We start from the raw sequence: 19,096 nt of genomic DNA, 5'->3' as shown, positions 1-19,096 counted from the left end.
CTTGCATTGGATAGCTGTTTTCAGTTTATCTATGTATATTGTATCTGTCCCTATCAAATAAACCATAAATAAATAAATAATTAAAATGCATAATAAATATCATTTTAAACACATAATTATTTCCCTGCTTTGCCCTTTGAAATTTTTTTTTTTTTTTTTTTTTTTACACTATTTTATTGGCCTTTTTTAATGAAATGAAAGATAATGGTATGGTCAAATGTATTTGATGATGTAGATGCAACAGGAACCAAATCTTATTTAAGTTAAAATAACACCTTATAAGAATGTTATAATTATAAGAATTCCAAGACACAAGCTGATCAGAGAATGTATTCTAAGCTCTACGATTATGATGTCACAATGAGATTCTAGAACTCTACTGAGCAGTGGGTCTCCTCAAAGACTTCACTAAAAGTGAGATTACTTTGATCAGAGTTTCATTTGAGCAATTTGGATCAGTTTATAGACAGACAGCTGAGAACATGGAGCGTAAGATAAGTGCCACGGCCTTTATCACGTTTGATGAAGCGCGTTTACAGGGCGAGCACACTGACCTGATCATCAGGGTTAATGGAACAGAGTTTAAAGTGCACAAGATCATCCTGTGCGGCTGCAGCCCTTATTTTAGGTGAGGATGAACACTTAAATTACAGCTGCATACATGAATCAGGGCATGTAGGACACTTTGTGTGTAGTGGATTATTATAATTACGACTAAGATTTGCTATTTGGGAAATCTTATCTTCCTATTTAATTTTTAAAAATTACTTTCTTGATTGTCGGTTGCTTAAATATCTATCACCCAATATTAGAAGATTAATGTCATAAAATAAAGGTAAATTAACTTTCATCAATGTGCATCAACTAGCAACCTCACACACACACACACACACACACACACACACACACATGTATATATATATATATATATATATATATATATTACACACATTTTCCCCATTATTATTTTTGGTACAGTATTCATAGTAGAGGATCAGACTTTAAATACTACCTAGTAATATTTCTCGACATCTATATGCATTAAATGAACATTCTGTGAAATTTGTTTGTCTCATCACCAGTAATATCTGTATTTAATCTTTAAATTGGTTCCACAGGATGCTTTTCTCCACCCAGTGGGCCAACACGGCAGAACATTCTTATGATATTCCAGGAATTTCTCCAGACACCATGTCTCTAATTATTCAATATGCTTACACAAGATCTGTCCACATTTCTGAAGAGAATGTGACTGAGCTCTTGATGGCGGCTGATCAGTTTTTAATATCGAGTCTAATAGATGCCTGCTGTGAGTTCCTGGAGGTAAAGTTATGCCCTGAAAACTGCATCGGCATCCGCATGTTTACAGAGCATTTCCGCTCCTGCTCAAAGCTCCAGGGTAAAGCAAAGCTCTACATCCTACAGCATTTTGAGGATGTTGTGCAAGTATCCAAGGAGTTCCTGGAACTCTCAGCGGAACATCTTGAGCAGCTGATTGGTCAAGATGAGCTGAATGTTAAACGAGAGGACATGGTTTTTGAAGCCATCCTCCGCTGGATTGATCACTCACCTGAAGAGAGGAAAAAACACATTGCTGTGCTTCTGCCAAAGGTAAGGATAAAAAGTTAAAGTTACAGTAAAATTACAATGTTTCGAAAATTGTTATTGCTCATACTTAGGGTTTGGATTTGAACAAACTCACCCTCAGTATTAGACTTCGGTTCAGTGGTGCCTGAAGTTGGGTGGTTTGTTGAGGAGAGTTGTGCTTTTGCTTTTCTAAGCAAGCTAACTGATGATTTTTGCCTGTTGAACCATATAGCGGACTATAAAATATGCAACAGCCACCCACAACACCCTAGCATCATGCCAGCGAGTTTTGCACAAGTGTCATTCATATTTTTGACAGAAAATAAAAAAAATCATTTTTCATCATGAATCTCCTTCAAGCAGTGGAAAGGCTAGGGTACACTTCGTTTTTCACGTGCCGCCACATCTCGTGCACAGTCGAGCGCTCAGCCATTCAAAGTATACTCTTTTGACCGTGAGCCCAAACGGACGTGTTCGATGCATACGCACTATGGTGGACTGTGTGCTTGTCAAGAAAAACTATTACATTTGACGACTACAAAATTTGCGTCATGCACACTGTGTGCGAAAGGCACTGGCACACGGAAAAACATAGTAACCTATACTTTGGCCTTAAGAAGTTTCTAGAATCATTTCTATTTTTCATGACAGTGGTGACTGATGTCAGTTTACCACGTTTTAATTGTAATACATTTTTCAGTGTCGAAAACTACCTTGAAAATCTTTTGTGAAGGAAGAAATTGAGAACTGTCTATAAATGTATGCTTTTGTCAACTCTTTCGTCACTGTGCTTCAGGTTCGATTGGGGTTGATGACACCAGACTACTTCATGAACAATGTAAAGAGCAATCCATTGGTGATGGAGAATGTGGCGTGCACATCTGTTATCGTCAATGCAATGAAGGCCATGTTTGAACTCAACATGGAGGAATCCGACTCAGGCCTCAGAAATCAACTGACACGCCCACGTCTGCCCTCTACAATCCTATTGGCCATCGGAGGGTGGAGTGGAGGCAGTCCCACCAACTGGATTGAGGCCTATGATGTGAGGGCAGACCGTTGGGTCAGTGTGACTCGAGAGGATGAGAGTGCCAGAGCCTATCACGGTGCAGCATTCCTGGATGGGTTTGTCTACTGTGTTGGCGGCTTTGACAGCGTGAATTATTTCAACAGCATGAGGAAATTCAACCCCATTACTCGAACATGGCTTGAGGTGAGTACCCTTGATCTTACAGATATTAGGCCTACCTTGAATTCTTGCATTTCAACATGTTTGATTTTACTACCAACTATTATTGAGACTTTGGACAAAGTATGTATTAAAATTTGGGCGTTGGGGTGTATTTCAAAGCCAAGTGTTTATGGGCATCATAAGTGCAACTGAACGTTCAAGCAGACCTGATGGCCAAAAACACTTTCTATGTAGGTTGCTCGCAAGGTTTGCCATGGCATGACTCTTACAAAAACAAATAAAGGTACCATGAATCAGTGATGGCATCAGATACTATGGTATATAGTATAATACTGCTTGATTGCTATATTTATACCATGGTATTTAAAATGTACTTCAAATAATACTATGATGGATGGGAATGCCATGGCACTTTTTGAAGTGTGTTGGAGAAAGAAATAGTGAAATGGTCTGTTGAGATGTGTATTACTCAATAAAATAACTTCTGATGATGTGTTCTAGGTGGCTCCGATGTACGAACGACGATGTTATGTTAGTGTTGTGGTTCTGGATGGGTACATTTATGCCATCGGTGGTTTTGATGGATACACACGTCTAAAAACAGCAGAACGCTACGATCCAAATGCTAACCAGTGGACACTAATAGCGTCAATGAATGAAGAGAGGAGCGACGCTAGCGCCACCACACTGCAGGGCAAGGCGAGAACACTCACCAATTACTGACGAATACATGCAGTTTTAAATGTAATATGTTCAGAGTGTTAGCAAACATCACAAATTACTTTCTGCTAGTGTTGTAATGTTTAAATCACCCAAAAGCTGAACGTAAACAATACAAATGAAAAACTAAAGATAAAACAAATCTCTCTGAATATTTTTGAGTGATTTTATGGGCTTAATAGCATTTTGAAGTGTCAAGTATATTGTATTTGTAAATTGCATTTGTGTGTGTTTGTCAGGTGTACATCTGTGGTGGTTTTAATGGGTTACAGTGTCTCTCCTCAGCTGAGAGCTTTAACCCTGAAACAAAGCAGTGGACTCACATCGCACCCATGAGCAGCCGGCGCAGCGGTGTTGGTGTCATTGCTTATGGAAGTCTAGTTTATGCTGTGAGTATTATATACATGCTAGTGTCGGGGAAGCTACTTTGAAACCGTAACTTCCCAAGCTACAAGCTACTCATAACTTACCGTAGTTACACTGCAGTGAAGCTACTCTGTAAAAATAAATAAAAATAAAATAGCTACACTAAAAGCTACTTACAAAAAGTATCTATCTACACTAAAGATTTAAAAAAAAAAAAAAAAAACGTTTTATTTTAATAAAATATTAAGATTTCTGATTGCAGAATTAAATAATACAATCTGAAAGTAATGCATTTAATAGCAGGCTGGCAATATTACATTGGACATATGAATTAATACTAAATATAGCCTTAAAAATAAATATTAAGTTAGTAGCGTCGCTGCTTTTAGTTAGTAACTTCCCAACACTGAATACAGAAATGTGAAAATACTTGCATGCAAATATGAAAGAAAATGTCAAGGTTTGTCGGTGAAACATACTACAGATTGTGCATGAAGATAAAAGCATGCACATACTGTAGCAATATGTGAAAAAGCTATATTTTTGTTAAGGTTGGTGGATTTGATGGTACCAATCGTTTACGGAGTGCCGAGGCCTACAACCCTCTGATGGACAGCTGGCATGATGTAGAATCTATGAATAACCCACGGAGCAACTTTGGCATTGAGGTGAGACATGGACATGTATTGAGCAATCTGCTGTAATTACAAAATAACAATAATGATTTAAACAAATCCACATGGTCACATATTGACAGACTTTGTAACCTGTAACAATGTGTACTTGGATTATTTCCTAAAACCTTTTAAAAAACAGTACACATAATGTGAGAAGATGGTAGGGCTACACTACATTACACTTCAGAAAAAGTCTTGATGAAAATAATTTTGCCAGCAAAGAATAAACATTGCCCAATGCAGTGAACAAGTCTAGATTGCATTTTTCTTTAGATTTTTGGAGAACATTGGAACATTTGCAGCCATCATCTGCTGAAATTGCTCCACTTGTGCAGAGATTTATTCATGTAAAGATAAAGAGTCCAGCTGAAACTGTTCAACTATTATTTGATTCTGTGTAATGCAGGTGGTGGATGATCTGATGTTTACTATTGGTGGGTTTAATGGATTCTGCACCAGCTCTAATGTGGAGTGTTACGACGAGAAGACAGATGAATGGTAACATACACAAACACTTTTATCTCACAGATCAGTTGACACTGTGTGTAATAATGTCTCCAAATTAGACATAATTGGGCATAAAAGTAAATGAACACTTCATATTATTTTAACAATAAATAAACTTTACATATTACTGTTGCCATTGATTGTTTTATAAAAGCACTACAGTCTCTTGTACAGTAATTTTATTGCTTTGCAATGTGACTTATTTCTTTAATATTTCATTGCTTTCACAGAAATTAAAATTTATTTTTTATCCTAAACTGTCTCCTTTTTCCACACAGGTATGAAGTCTGTGACATGGCTATTTTCCGCAGTGCTCTGAGCTGCTGTTTACTGTCAGGGTTACCTGATGCCACACAGTATACAGCCAATCGAGACTCAGAAGAAGACGAGTCTGATCATGAAAGATCTACTTCCAGCAGAAGTCTGACTGTGTCGCCACCGAATGGACCCTGAAGCATCCTCAAGAAACATCAAAATACCCTGTGACGTCAAACATGAATAAATGCATTTTGTTGTATCCCAAACTTTCAATTTCCATTTTTAATAATTTTCTTTATTTATCACACATTTGCACATATACAGTGAAATTCTTCTTTTTCACATATCCCAGCTAGGCTGGGGTCAGAGTGCAGGGTCAGCCATGATACAGCACCCCTGGAGCAGATAGGGTCAAGGGCCTTGCTCAAGGGCCCAACAGTGGCATCTTGGTGGTGCTGGGGCTTGAACCCCCAATCTGCTGATCAGTAACCCAGAGACTTAACCGCTGAGCCACCACTGCCCCATTTAGGGGTACTTGCTAAAAATCAGTATTGATCATCAAAACGCTGTAGGCTCAAACCCAAGAGGTGATCCATGCATTGATTTTCAGGTTGTTCCAGGAGGACTGAGCTTGTAATAAGTAAACTTGTAAGACTCTTTGGATCAAATTTTCTAAATGACAGTGCAAAAATGGAACATTAACATATCGAAATTCTTGTTAACTGAGTAAACAGTTCTTGACAATTGACTAAGACAATGGATGATTCTTGGTTTCTTCAATAGGACTGCAAGTTGTGTTTGACTCATAGATCGTAACACTTAAATGGCCTTATAAGAATTGCTTTAAAGTTTAAATATTTAAAAAAAGAATAATGTATGTGTATTATGTAAGTGGATATGCATGCATTATCTACATGTGGGTATTGTCGTTTTCAAGGTCACTTTGGTGCTGCATCAATTAATCACTTCTAAATATAAGGATTGTACTAAAACCTGTAATATCGAATCACTCATTTTAATGCTCTGTAATGAATTGTATAAATATTATTCTTAGCTCAGTCCAAGTTGTGATTATATCTTACAACTTTTCATGGTGACTAAATCATGAAGCTGTTCTTAAATTCAGAGATATGGATACATGTGCAACACAATGCCTCCAAAGTAGACTTAATTGTGCATAAAAGTTAATGAACACTTAATATTGTGTTTGCAACAGAGATGAAATAATAAATAAAACTGTTTAATAAGTTTACTTTACATGTTGCTGTTGCCGCTGCGCTGTTATATAAGAGCAAAACCATATGGTGATTTTACCACTTTGTAAAGAACCTCTTGGGGGCTCAGCGGTTAAGGCTCTGAGTTACTGATCAGCAGATTGGGGGTTCAAGCCCCAGCACTGCCAAGCTGCCACTGTTGGGCCCTTGAGCAAGGCCCTTGACCCTATCTGCTCCAGGGGTGCTGTATCATGGCTGACCCTGCACTCTGACCCCAGCTTAGCTGGGATATGTGAAAAAAAGAATTTCACTGTATATGTGCAAATGTATAATGTGTGATAAATAAATATATATATTTTTTTTGTCACTTATTGCTTTAGTATTTCATTGCTTTCACAGAAATAAAAAGTATTGTCCTTACACAAACACATTAAAGAAAACTCAACTTTAAGAATAACAGTTATAACCTGATGGTTTAAATTTACATAAATCAACAAAGCATTTTTAGAGCTCTTTAAAGTCAATGTGAAACTTTTTTTGCAACCTATTTTACTTCCATAAAGAACCTTGCTTTTCATAACTCAGTCTAGAGAGATGGATACAGCAGCAAATAATATTCAAAGTTTCCATGTGTGCGTATGCATATGAATATACAGTACAGGTAAAGCAAAGCACTGAAACCAGAAATTTCAGACATGGTGTGGATCATGATTTATTATTATCTATCTCTGAATATAGATGGAACATTTATTAAAATGTCTCAATCCGATTTGGCATCTATTTTACATAGTTTTTTTAATATATATACTTTTTATTCCCTGACCGTAATAACAACGTGTTTTATGGTTTGATGTATCAGTTCAATCAACATAATCATTTAATTACTGACATAAAGTGTAAAACTAATTGTTCTCCACCAAATTATCCAACACTGTATAGAACTTCAAATAACAAAACACAAAGTGAACCAAAGAAGTAAACATAATAAATGTTGGATGTTCAAAACAACAACTAACTAAACATAAACGTACAAATAACATGAAAAGAAATCAACAATCAAAACTGATAGATGCATGTTCACCACATTATTTTCGTCATGTTTTCTGCAATTTGATCAGATTACCAAATCACACTGTGAAATGAGTCTTTTCACTTAAATTGAGCATTTCATCAACTTTAGTGAACAAAAGACTCTATTCTGCAGATTATGAAACATGTACGCTTCATTTACTGTAACCACTAATGCAAAAATGTGGATAAAATGTACACTTCTGTATCGACAAAGACAGCATCGGCTCTATTTTTGAGACATATGGCGCAAAAATGATGAAAATAAGCAAAGGCAATGTGTTTTCAATCTAAACAGACATTTAATTGAGTCTTTTAAGTTTTGAAATAAAGTGCACACACAAACTCTTGATATTTTACACCACATAAACACACTTTAAACATTTATCATGCATGACAGTGCCAGTGACAACATGTAAGTGAACATTAGAAAGATAACAGCTCTACGGGATCATGCACGCCACATACAGGAACATAGAAGGGTTATCTGTAAAGATTTCTTCACGGTGAAGTAAAGGGATAGAGAAATGCCATTGTACAGACCTTCCAGGAGTGAATTGAACAATATTAATATTGTATATACACTTCTGGTTTTTCAAACGCCAGTCTTTCGCAATACAAGTAGCCTCTTTAAATACCTCAACAGACTGGAGTCTGGGCTAGTTTTTGAGCTATAGCACTACAGAAATGTTCAATCAGATTGTCACACATATACATACAGTACAGTAAGAAATGAAACTGGATATGATGCCACAATATTTGTCTTGGACACATCACTTCAGGTCACCTCCATCACCCTGGATGGTTTTCTTGATACGCAGCAGCATCGTGGTCTGCCATTGGTCGAGACGGGAGATCGAATCAAACTCCTTCACCTGGATCAGGTAAACACATCATTTAGTGATGTAATATCAAAATGAACTCCTAAGTAAAATATATGATCTGCATGTGATTAAGTTGGTTACTTTCTTAACCTTTCTACAGTGATTGTGTGATTGTGTATGCAGAGGAGACCGGGGTTAGTTGTCACACATTTTGTACACCCGTGAATATTTCTCTGAAAGTGAATTTTTGTTTAGAGACAATTCGTAATTCATTTACATCTTTAATGAGTGAATGAACTACAATCCCATTAAGCACTGCGAATTACGTAATCGAATTAAAAACTATGGAAAAATAAAAACACTTGTATTTTATGTTGTTGATTACAAGTATAGGAGCAATATATGTTTATATTATTACAAAATAAATATTGCAACAGTCGCTGCAGAGCTCTTTTGGTGCACTTTGTTTGTTGCGGTTCTCTGATTGGTGGATTGTTTCCCCCTCAGGATCATGGGTAGTGTAGTTCTTCACCAAGAATTCCACTATTATACATGATTCAAATAAAGTTGAAATAATGCAGACTGATGGCTTCAACAGAAGCATATACCATCGATTAACAACCTCTGAGTTTAGTTTTTAGTTTAAGTGAAAAATAAATTTGCTTATGGAAATCATAAATGGGATTTTTACTTCTGAAACCTGACTGTTGTGCTCGATTTGGCTGACCAAAAAAATATGATACTGAACTTTTAATTTGGAGGACCAAATTCACAAAACAATATCCTTTTTTAAAACGGTTTTGTACTAGGAGTTTGAAAAAAACATACAACACCAGTGCAAGAGAAAACAAACATTTATGTTATTTGACTTTGGACTCAAAACCTTATAATGACTGAGATATAACCCTTGTGACAACTTTCACTTGTGACAACTAGCCCCAGTCTCCCCTATAGTATGACCATCCACTGTCACTGCACATTTACAAAGTTTCCAAACGTACGGCCTCAGTGAACGCCTCACAGTTCTGCTCCTCATGAGCTTCCAGAAGTTTCTGTACAGAGAAAAATAGCAATCAGAGCAAAAACTACAAACGATACATAGTATGCATTCACATTTGTATTCATATTTACAATTGCTGATAGCCAACACAACATAGTTTTCAAATCTAAATCAGTTGTACTTACTTTCAAAAGCTTACATTCTCTTGAGTCAGAGAATGCCGGAAACATCCCTTCATACTTTTCAATGGCAAGCTGAAAGAAAACAAACATGCATTTTGTGATGTTACAAAAGTGAAACTATAAGGATCAAAACATTTGAAATTAACAGCTACGATCAACTGCATGCGAGTAAAAAAAAAAAAAAAAACGTTTCACCTTTGCGTTCAGTTCATCCACAATGAAGTGACACAGAGCTGCTTTCCAGAAATACTCTTTAGCGTTGTATTTCAGGAGAGGGTTATCCATTGTACTGGTTGCGACCTGAATGGGTTGAGAACATTTAACAACTGTGTTCATGACTTTGCTTTTATTTGACAGTACATGTTTGTTACCGAAATGCAATAAGCAAACACTTTTGCAAATTGGTTCTGATTTGTAAAGCGCTGGTGCTGTTTTTTGTATTTTTATGTACATTGGCCATGATTTAGCTAGTAAAAGTTTGGTTTGTGTATATAAAAACACATGCACACTTGATCGCACCAAAATCCTCTGAGGATTGCATCTTTCAGATGTGCAAAATAGCATGTCTCCGTAATTTTTTGGGGTTTACCTTAATTAGTACATGCAGTTTAAGTGATGCTTCCAACATGCACAAAATAAAGAGCGCTGTCAATGCAAATGGATTGAATTGCACCTGCAAAGTGATATATCATGACAGAAAGTCATTTCAGAAATGGTAACAGTGAGAGCAAATTAACACGACTGAAAAGCAGGTATTAATCTGATTAGTGCTGTGCATGATTTTTTTAATTCAAGCAATTTTATCATCCGCTCTGCTATCATTCTGAAAAGTTTCAAGAGATGAGTATCATACATGGGTTTCTGATCAACTGCTCTTACAACTTATTGCTAAATAGCAGGGATTTTATGATGATCTCATTTCAATCATATAATAAATATAAGCCTAAAAAATGGCATTATTTATTTATTTATTTATTTATTTATTATTGTTTCAAAATAAAATGGTTTTCAGTGAGAGCCGTAAGTGAGCGACATGGTTACATTTGGTACAATTACCACACGCAAAAGCCCTCTTTTAGAGGGTGTGTCCAACGTATTTGCGAAAGTATTCTTAGTAAATAACCTGCAATTCACCCACGAAGTGCAAACGCAATCTGATAGATTGCTAGCAGATTAGTACACTTAATTTGGGCAATTGTGTATTGTGAATACTGTGTATTGTGTATATTGTGGTGAGGTATCTGTTATTCTCTGTTGCACCACTGCATTGTATTTCCACCCACATTATAGTAATATATTTGACAATAAAATGCAATATAGTGATTTAATTGTTCTGAAAAGGTGCTATTAAAATTAATTGCTCCTTCTAGGGTTAAACTTTTAACCCACATCTAGCCTACCTCTCAAATTCTACAGACATTTCACTCTTCTTTCTCTTCTCACTAAATTTCCTCCAAATATTCTGCTAATTTATGCTTTTACAGTTTATTAAACAACCTGTAATATTTCTATATTATAAAGTGTAATACATTTGCATCAGAAATGCTTCCACCTCTTAAATATAGGTATAGAATGGACCTAAAACAGTCCCGCTTACCTGCTCAAAGATCTCAATGGCTTTGGGATACAGCTCGAGCTGAGCGCTGTAAGAGCCGACTTTCAGCAGACACTTATTGGCAGAGCTGAAAGAAAGATTCACTAATATAAATAAGCATTTACAAAAGAGCTTTTTTACAACCAACAAGATGAATACCAAGGAGTACAAAGGAAGTTTATGCTAATTATCAATATTTAATGGTATTCTGACATAACAGATTATGATATGAAAATTCATTATATTGATGGTTTCATCATTATGCAATAACATCTTTGTTTCCATCCATTCAAAGTGTCACATTAATTTCTGACCTTTCCACTCCAAGTTACGAGTTTTCAGAGTTTCAACTTGACTTTTTCAAATTCAACATGGTTGAAAAAGTGCAATGAACATGCAGCATCAATGCAAGCTGTAACTAGGCTACAACTTTAAATTTACTAAAAGGAATATTCCGGGCTCAATACAAGTTAAGCTCAATCGATAGCATTTGTGGCATAATGTTGATTACCACAAAAAATAATTTCAACTCGTCCCTCCTTTTCTTTAAAAAAAGCAAAAATTAAGGTGTGGTAGTGGGGGTGTGGTCGAGAGCTGGCTTGTGAATGGAGAGCGAGATTGGGAGATAAGAATGGTAAGGATCATCACCTGTCAATGATTGTCTCTAAAAGCTGTTTGTCATTGCAGTGAGAGTGTAGATGGAGTTAAAAGCAAGCCAGATGTCAGTAGAGAGGAGAAAGACCCGCACACACACCCGCTGCACCTGTGTGGCATGAGAGTGTGGTGATAGAATGTTTTCGTTCTGATTAGTAAATAAACATACCATTTGAGTTGAAGTTCACCGTTCCAGATTCCTCATTTCTCACCCCAAGAAACCGATTCTTTTACACTGGTGCCGAAACCCGGGAAAAAGGAGGAAGAATGTCGCCATGGAGTCGTCCCCATTGGGTGAAGTCATCCGTGCCCTTGCGGAGATTCAGGAAACTCACCACCAAGCCCTCCTGGCTCAGGACAGCAATTCCAGGAACTCCTTCTGGCCCAAGCGGAGGACCGGCGGGCATGGCGGAGCTTGGTGGCCCAGGATCGATCTTCAGCTGCGGACCGGGAGGCAGCGACCATGTCTCATCTCCAGCTGATGAAGATGGGTCCCCAGGAAGAGCCAGAGGCATTCATCGGGCTATTTGAACAAGTGGCTACCACCTCCGGCTGGCCGATAGTCTCACTGGTGCTTCATTTGCTGCCGCTGCTCTCCGGGGAGTCACAACTCACAGCTGATCAGCTTCCAGCAGAAACTCGCTTGGCCTATGAGGACCAGAAGAAGACCATCCTTCAGCGGGTCGGGTGTACACTGGAAAAACAATGCCAGCGATTATATTCTCTGAGGCTGGAGGAGGTCAGCCACCAATTTGTGTATGCTCAACTGCTCCGCGGTGCCTGCCGGAAGTGGGTCCTGGCCCAGGAGGGTCGTGACATCGGGGGAGTGATGGGATCTGATGGTACTGGAGCAACTCACCGCCCATTTGCCGAGGAGAACTGCGGAGTGGGTCCAGTGCCATCGCCTGGCATCGCTGGATGATGCCGTCCAGCTGGCGGAGGACCATTTGGTGGCCTTTCTGGGGTCCGGCAAGCCCCCCTCTTAATCTCTCTCTCTCCCTCTGCCCCCTCCTTCTACCCTTTCTGTTTCCTCCCATCCAATCCTTCCTCCCTGGAGACAGGGATTTCCCCCTCCGAAACCGGCTCCCTGGCTGAGGAGTCTGCACAGCCTGCCGGTTCATCCTGTCCCTCTCCCTGCCCCTCTCCACTCTCACTCACAGATCGACAGATCCACCGCAGGTGTTGGCGTGGAGTCTGGGCCGGTTTGCTGGCACAGCGGGGAGCCTGGGTATTTCCAGTTTACATCAATGCCTGGTTCAAGACGAGGCTTTGGGTGTGAGTCACAAGGTGAAGGTAAGATGTGTGCATGGGGATATCCACAATTATCCAGTAGTGACCGTTATGATTCAATTCCCTGGGCAAAAGCATAGTGTCGAGGTGGCGGTTAGTCCCTATCTCACCCATCCGCTAATCCTGGGTACAAATTGGCCAGTGTTTACAACTTTATTAAGGGAAATTTGTGCAGATGAGTCCTGTAACACAGCGTCTCGGTGTCGGATTTGTGATGCACTGGCTGGGGAGGCAGAGCCAGGGCCGTCTACATCAGCTCCGCATCAGGATGACGTAAGGGAGGGGGAAGTCTCGACTTCCCCAATCCTTAGAGGATTCTCCAACGGGGATTTCTCTATGGAGCGGACATGAGATGAGTCCCTTAGGCATGCTTTCGACCAAGTGAAAGTGATTGATGGTCAGCGTCTTCAGCCAGACATCGCATTCTCATATCCATATTTCTCTATTATAAATGATTGGTTTTATCGAGTGATGCAGGATGCTCAGACAAAAGAGGATACAACCCAGTTGTTAATACCGAAAAGACGTCGGGAAATGTTATTCCAGATGGCTCATCATAATCCGATGGAGGGTTACTTAGGATGAGAAAAAACACTAAACCGTCTAATGGCCCATTTCTATTGGCCGGGCATTCACGGGGATGTTTGCAGGTGGTGTGCGGTATGCCGTGAAAATCAGCTGGTGAATCTGCCGGCCATACCAAGAGCGCCATTGCACCCGCTCCCTTTGATCGAGGTCCCCTTCGAAAGAATTGATGGCTCCCTGGCCTGAGTCGGGCAGTGGGGGTATGTGGTAGTGTCAGGGCCATAGCAAGGTAATCTGGGCCCCTTTCCTATTAAAAAAACAGTTTAGAATTTGTTGTGGGGCCCTCTGTACCTTTGGGCCCCTAGAATCATTACCACCTTTCACCCCACTAGCTACGGCCCAGAGCGAGATTGGGAGATAAGAACGGTAAGGATCATCACCTGTCAAAGACTGTCTCTAACAGCTGTTTGTCATTGCAGTGAGAGTGTAGATGGAGTTAAAAGCAAGCCAGATGTCAGTAGAGAGGAGAAAGACCCGCACACACACCCGCTGAGCCTGTGTGGCATGAGAGTGTGGCGAGAGAGTGTTTTTGTTCTGATTAGTAAATAAATATACCGTTTGACTTGAAGTTCACTGTCCCCGATTCCTCCTTTCTCACCCCAAGAACCCAGTTCTTTTACACAAGGTTACAGTGAGGCACTTACAATGGAAGTCAATGGGGCCAATTTTTGGAGGGTTTCAAGGCAGAAATGTGAAGTTTATTATTTTATAAAAGCACTTACAGAAATTCTTCTGTTAAAACACATGTATTATTTGAGCTGTAAAGTTTTTTGGTTTTAGGGTTTGTTGACATTACATTGTCAGGGCAACGAAGTTGTAAAATTGGTTACAACTTTACTTAGAAGGTTAGTAAGTAATTTTATCACACTAAAATCTAAAATTACAGATACAAATTAAATTGGTTGAGATTTGTTTTTACAGTGTAGATCATAAAGGCTGTAAAATACAAACCTGTTTGACTCCTCGCCTTTGTAATAATCTGCGGCCTGCTCAAAATGGGCAATCGCCTAAAACAACATCAGATTGGTCAGGCCGGTTAGAGTGGCATTAATGAGAGAAATTACACACTAATGATATAAAGTGCAAATCTTTAGTTTACAATGTCTACAAGATTCATTAGACGTTCAACGGTAAACTGCACCTTTTCAATATCCACTAGCTCAGATTCATAGATCTCTGCAATAGTCATGTGATGCTTTGCGGCAATTGTGAATCTTCCCTGCCAATCAAACAAACAAATAAGAGATTAAATGTTATGCAATATTCACATGCACAATCAAGTGAACAAACAGTGCACAACCGTATAGGTGTACAATTACTGTCTGTGCAATGATATATCACAATATCTATTACACATTCAAAATAAATAAATCAATAAAAAATAACAAGAAAGGGTTTATATTCCTGAACTCTTTCATGTGAGTTTGTCTTACCATGTCTGTATAAATATCGATAGCTGCGTTTAAACAGTTGATAGCCTCTGTGTGATGCATTCAAACAGAAGAGATCAAAATATTAGAAGTCATTGAAATTATTTGGAAACAAGCACTTGCACATTATTTTCCTATTGCAATAAACAAACAAACAATCAATTAATCGATCAAGCAACAACAAAATAATCTTTCTCTTATGAAGACATTACACTCTAGTGTGAATGTGCAGAACTGTGACAACTCTTGGGAAATCAGCTTGTTAATTGAAACTAGAACATTGCCATCGCTTTCATTGTTTGTTTTGTAATGATTAAGGTTTGATTTATTGCATGAAGCACTCTCACCATGAGGATCTGCCTTCTTGTAAGCATTTCCTGCATCGACGAAGCTGGTTGCAGAGTCCAGTTTGTTCTGCATCTGCATATGAAGTCTCGCAGCTTGGCAGAATGCATTTCCTGCAGCTACACCAACACAAACACATTCATCATCGGATTACTGACAGCTAAGCTGGTGCTACATTTACAAAACTTCAAACCATAATAACAAATCGAAGAATGGCTTTGGACCTACTTGGCAGAGTTCAAACTGAAATACTAATGCATGTAAAATGTTAATAGCAGCAGAATGTGTGTACTAGCTAAGTAGAATTAAATTTAAGTTATGCTTGAATTCTAAAGGCGGCAGAAAATATTCCACAGTCCCACAAAACTCCCCCACAGTCTTCCTCTGCAGTAACTGCAATAATGCACCTTATATAATGTGAAATGACTGTCATTCATACCACTCCAATTCTTGGCCATCTTGAACATGTTGGCAGCTCTGGCATAAATTTCACACGCATCCTCTACTTTATGGTTACCCCTGTAAAAATATTGACATTTTATTAAATTTGAACACAAGCTCAAAATCGATGTCACAAGCATTAGAAATGTAATGATGAGGCAATGACAGCTGTATAGAATAGAGAAATTCTACTGCATTTTTAATATGTCGCAACATGGACATATTTGACATTGGACATCATTATACTGAGAAACGCATGGATAGACGCACTTATATTATTTTGTCTTTAAAGAAACTACTGTAAAATAAGCCTACGCACACAGAATAGCTTACAGGGAGACCAAAATAGCACAATTCTGTTAGGCACTGAATGTGTTTGAATGTCAGGTCGTGACCATCATCATTGCAATGGCAGCGGTTCTGTCTCACCCGAACATCCCTCCGAGAAACGAACCAGATGATTTGACTTTTTTATCCGCCTCTGCCATCAGCTGCATGGCTTCCTTCTCTTTGCCAGAATTATCCATGATTTAAAGTGTGATATGCGCGTAGAGCCGCTGTTAGATCGGTGAAGGCCCGTGGTTTGTTGATAGAGAGCGCGACTCTAATGCAGAATCATGAAGGATGCTCGAGTCCTCCTGCTGTCGGGTGATGCTGATGATGCTGCGCGTCCTTGAGGGAGAAACTGCGACACCGTTTGGTTCAAAGATGTACTGCAACTAAAGCCACCACCCCTCAAAATAAAATAAATAAATAAAATAAAATAAAATAAAATAATTAAATGATAAATACTGTAATAAATATAGAAATAGATAAGTAAAAAAATAAATTCATGTAATAAATTATTAAATAAATAAATAAAGGAGGAAAATTAATGGATATATTTATTTACTATGGTACTTATTTATTTATATATTTATTAATAATTAAATACGGAAATAAACAAATAAATGCGGGAAAAATAAATAAAAGTATAAATAAAAAAAATAAGGTTAGTAAACACAGTAGAATAAATACAGGAAAAAATAAATATAATATAAATAACTGATTAAAGTATAATAAATTTAACCGTAAAAATATGATTACATAAATTAATAAATTAAGACGTATTTCTGTAGCATACGCCAGCATATTCCGCTTTTTTTATTTTAAAACCAATGCATTAATGATTTAATTTGGATGTTGAATGTTCGTGGGAATATGGAGTTACTAAAGAATCAGTAATAGGATAGGTTATAGTAGTGTGAATACACAAGAATATTTTGGACAGATGTCTTCTTTCTAGGACCTTTGGGACTTTGATGCAAATTTAATTGTATGATGTCATATTATTATTTTTATTTTATTATTTTTTTGTACAAGATACCACTGATTGTGAGAGTATTATTATTATTATTATTATTATTATTATTATTATTATTATTATTATTATTATTCTTGTACAACTTTTTATCTTACTTGGAAAATATCACATTCATGTGGGGAAAAAAATGGGCTAAAGTTATGCCACATTTTTATTTTATTTATTTATTTATTTATTTGTTTTTGAATGAGGTTAAGCAAAATGGCTCTTCTTTGGACGGTATTAGAAATCAAAAAGCAAAAGAGACCCATGACGCACTTCGTTTTAATTCACTGTAGCTTTAATTTTTAATTGTACCCCTGGCATAAATTATAAATCTTTTTTTTAATTATTATTATTCACAATAACGTCACTTTTTAAGTATCATTTAACTGTAGCTGCTTAAAGAAAAGTAATACATTTCAAATGACAGTATAAAAAATAAATAAATAAATAAATAAACTAAAGATGGAAATTTTTACTGAAAAGCGGCGCATCACATGACCGGAAGTGACATCGTTTAGGCGCCAAACTTGAAGGCGTGTCTGACGTCACTGACAGAGGAAGTAAACAGTGACGAAAGTCAAAAAGATCTTAAATTGGCCGGTTTTCACAGACAAGCCCTGTTAGCATGGAAATTGGTGCATAAGCACAATTTTTCACATGGAATAACAAGGACATATTATTTAAAAACAAATCTTTATTCTATCATACTTGGTTCAAGGAAGGTATTCTTTTAGTAAGACAGTTAGTTAATTCCCATGGGTACCTGTTGTCATATACTGAATTTCTTCAGAAATTTCAATGACCAGTTAAACCAAGAGAATTTGCTACTGTTTTTGACGCAGTTCCAAAGAGTGTGATGTTACTTTTGAAAAACCGTAACTCAGAAGAAATCAGCATGGTTAATGTTTGTGGAAACATTTTCATTGAAAATATTGATGTTTTAAAACAACAGTGTAGCAATAAGATTATAAGGAATGCTCTTTGTTCTGTGTCCTTACCGGCAGCAAGATTTTTTTGGTCTTCTTTATTCTGTAATATCTCTTGGGTTAAAGCATGGAAACTGCCAAATAAGTTTTGTGTCAATAACAAAGTTAAGGAAGTGTCTTACAAAATACTTCATAGAATTTATCCTGCTAAGCATGTTTTGGAAAGATTTAAGCTCAATATTTCGTATTCCTGTGATTTTTGTGGTCAAGAAAAAGAAACTATTTTGCATCTTTTTTTTTCATTGTCTTTACTCAAGATTATTTTGGAAGGATTTGGAATTTTATATTAACAGAAAAATGGAGTGTATGATAGAAATGTGTATATTTGATGTACTTTTTTATACAGAAAAAGAAAATTTGAATTGTAAAGAACAACATATTATACATTTGTTTATTTTGTTAGGAAAATTCCATATACATAAAAAGAAGTGGGCTCAATGTAAACCAAATTTTGCACATTTTATAAATGACTTTAAATTATATGTAAATCTCTTGGAACAAACAAAAAACAAAAAAAGCACTGAAAACATGTAATGCTCTGAAAGCATTGAAATTTATGTAATTTTCTTCCTTTATTTTTTTTTTTTCTCTCTCTCTGGCAGCTAATGTTAATTTGATTATGTGGATATGTAATAACTCTTGTTCTTGTGGCATTGAATCAATAAAGCATTTAAAAAAAAAGAAAAAAAAAGATCTATTCAAATATCTTTATTTTATTAGATATATGACATTCATATTTACTCGTAAAAACGCAAATGATGGTTGTTATGTAAGAAGCAATTTAAAATATTTGACAAAAGATAGATTCGATTTTTTTTTTAGATTTTA

At 37.1% G+C, this 19,096-nt stretch overlaps 2 protein-coding genes across 2 annotated transcripts; one reads left to right on the top strand and one right to left on the bottom strand.

Moving 5' to 3' along the window:
• Nucleotides 1–482: 482 nt before the first annotated feature.
• Nucleotides 483–5,502, top strand: LOC127410772 (kelch-like protein 10). Its single transcript, XM_051645985.1, has 8 exons — nucleotides 483–628; nucleotides 1,119–1,611; nucleotides 2,384–2,800; nucleotides 3,281–3,478; nucleotides 3,739–3,888; nucleotides 4,417–4,533; nucleotides 4,949–5,040; nucleotides 5,328–5,502. The coding sequence occupies exons 1-8, from the start codon at nucleotides 483–485 to the stop codon at nucleotides 5,500–5,502; spliced, it is 1,788 nt and encodes a 595-aa protein (XP_051501945.1).
• Nucleotides 5,503–7,208: 1,706 nt separating this feature from the next.
• LOC127410735 (beta-soluble NSF attachment protein-like) lies at nucleotides 7,209–16,585 on the bottom strand. The gene is made up of 11 exons (XM_051645942.1): nucleotides 16,364–16,585; nucleotides 15,933–16,012; nucleotides 15,496–15,612; nucleotides 15,152–15,198; nucleotides 14,860–14,937; nucleotides 14,670–14,725; nucleotides 11,193–11,277; nucleotides 9,791–9,895; nucleotides 9,599–9,667; nucleotides 9,415–9,465; nucleotides 7,209–8,464 (listed from the first exon to the last, which is right to left on the bottom strand). The coding sequence occupies exons 1-11, from the start codon at nucleotides 16,459–16,461 to the stop codon at nucleotides 8,363–8,365; spliced, it is 888 nt and encodes a 295-aa protein (XP_051501902.1). The 5' UTR covers nucleotides 16,462–16,585; the 3' UTR covers nucleotides 7,209–8,362.
• Between the last annotated feature and the right edge of the window lie 2,511 nt (nucleotides 16,586–19,096).

The sequence above is a fragment of the Myxocyprinus asiaticus genome, chromosome 20, assembly GCF_019703515.2.
Source record: "Myxocyprinus asiaticus isolate MX2 ecotype Aquarium Trade chromosome 20, UBuf_Myxa_2, whole genome shotgun sequence".
Lineage (NCBI taxonomy): Eukaryota > Metazoa > Chordata > Actinopteri > Cypriniformes > Catostomidae > Myxocyprinus > Myxocyprinus asiaticus.
This window is presented reverse-complemented; position numbering and strand designations above follow the sequence as displayed.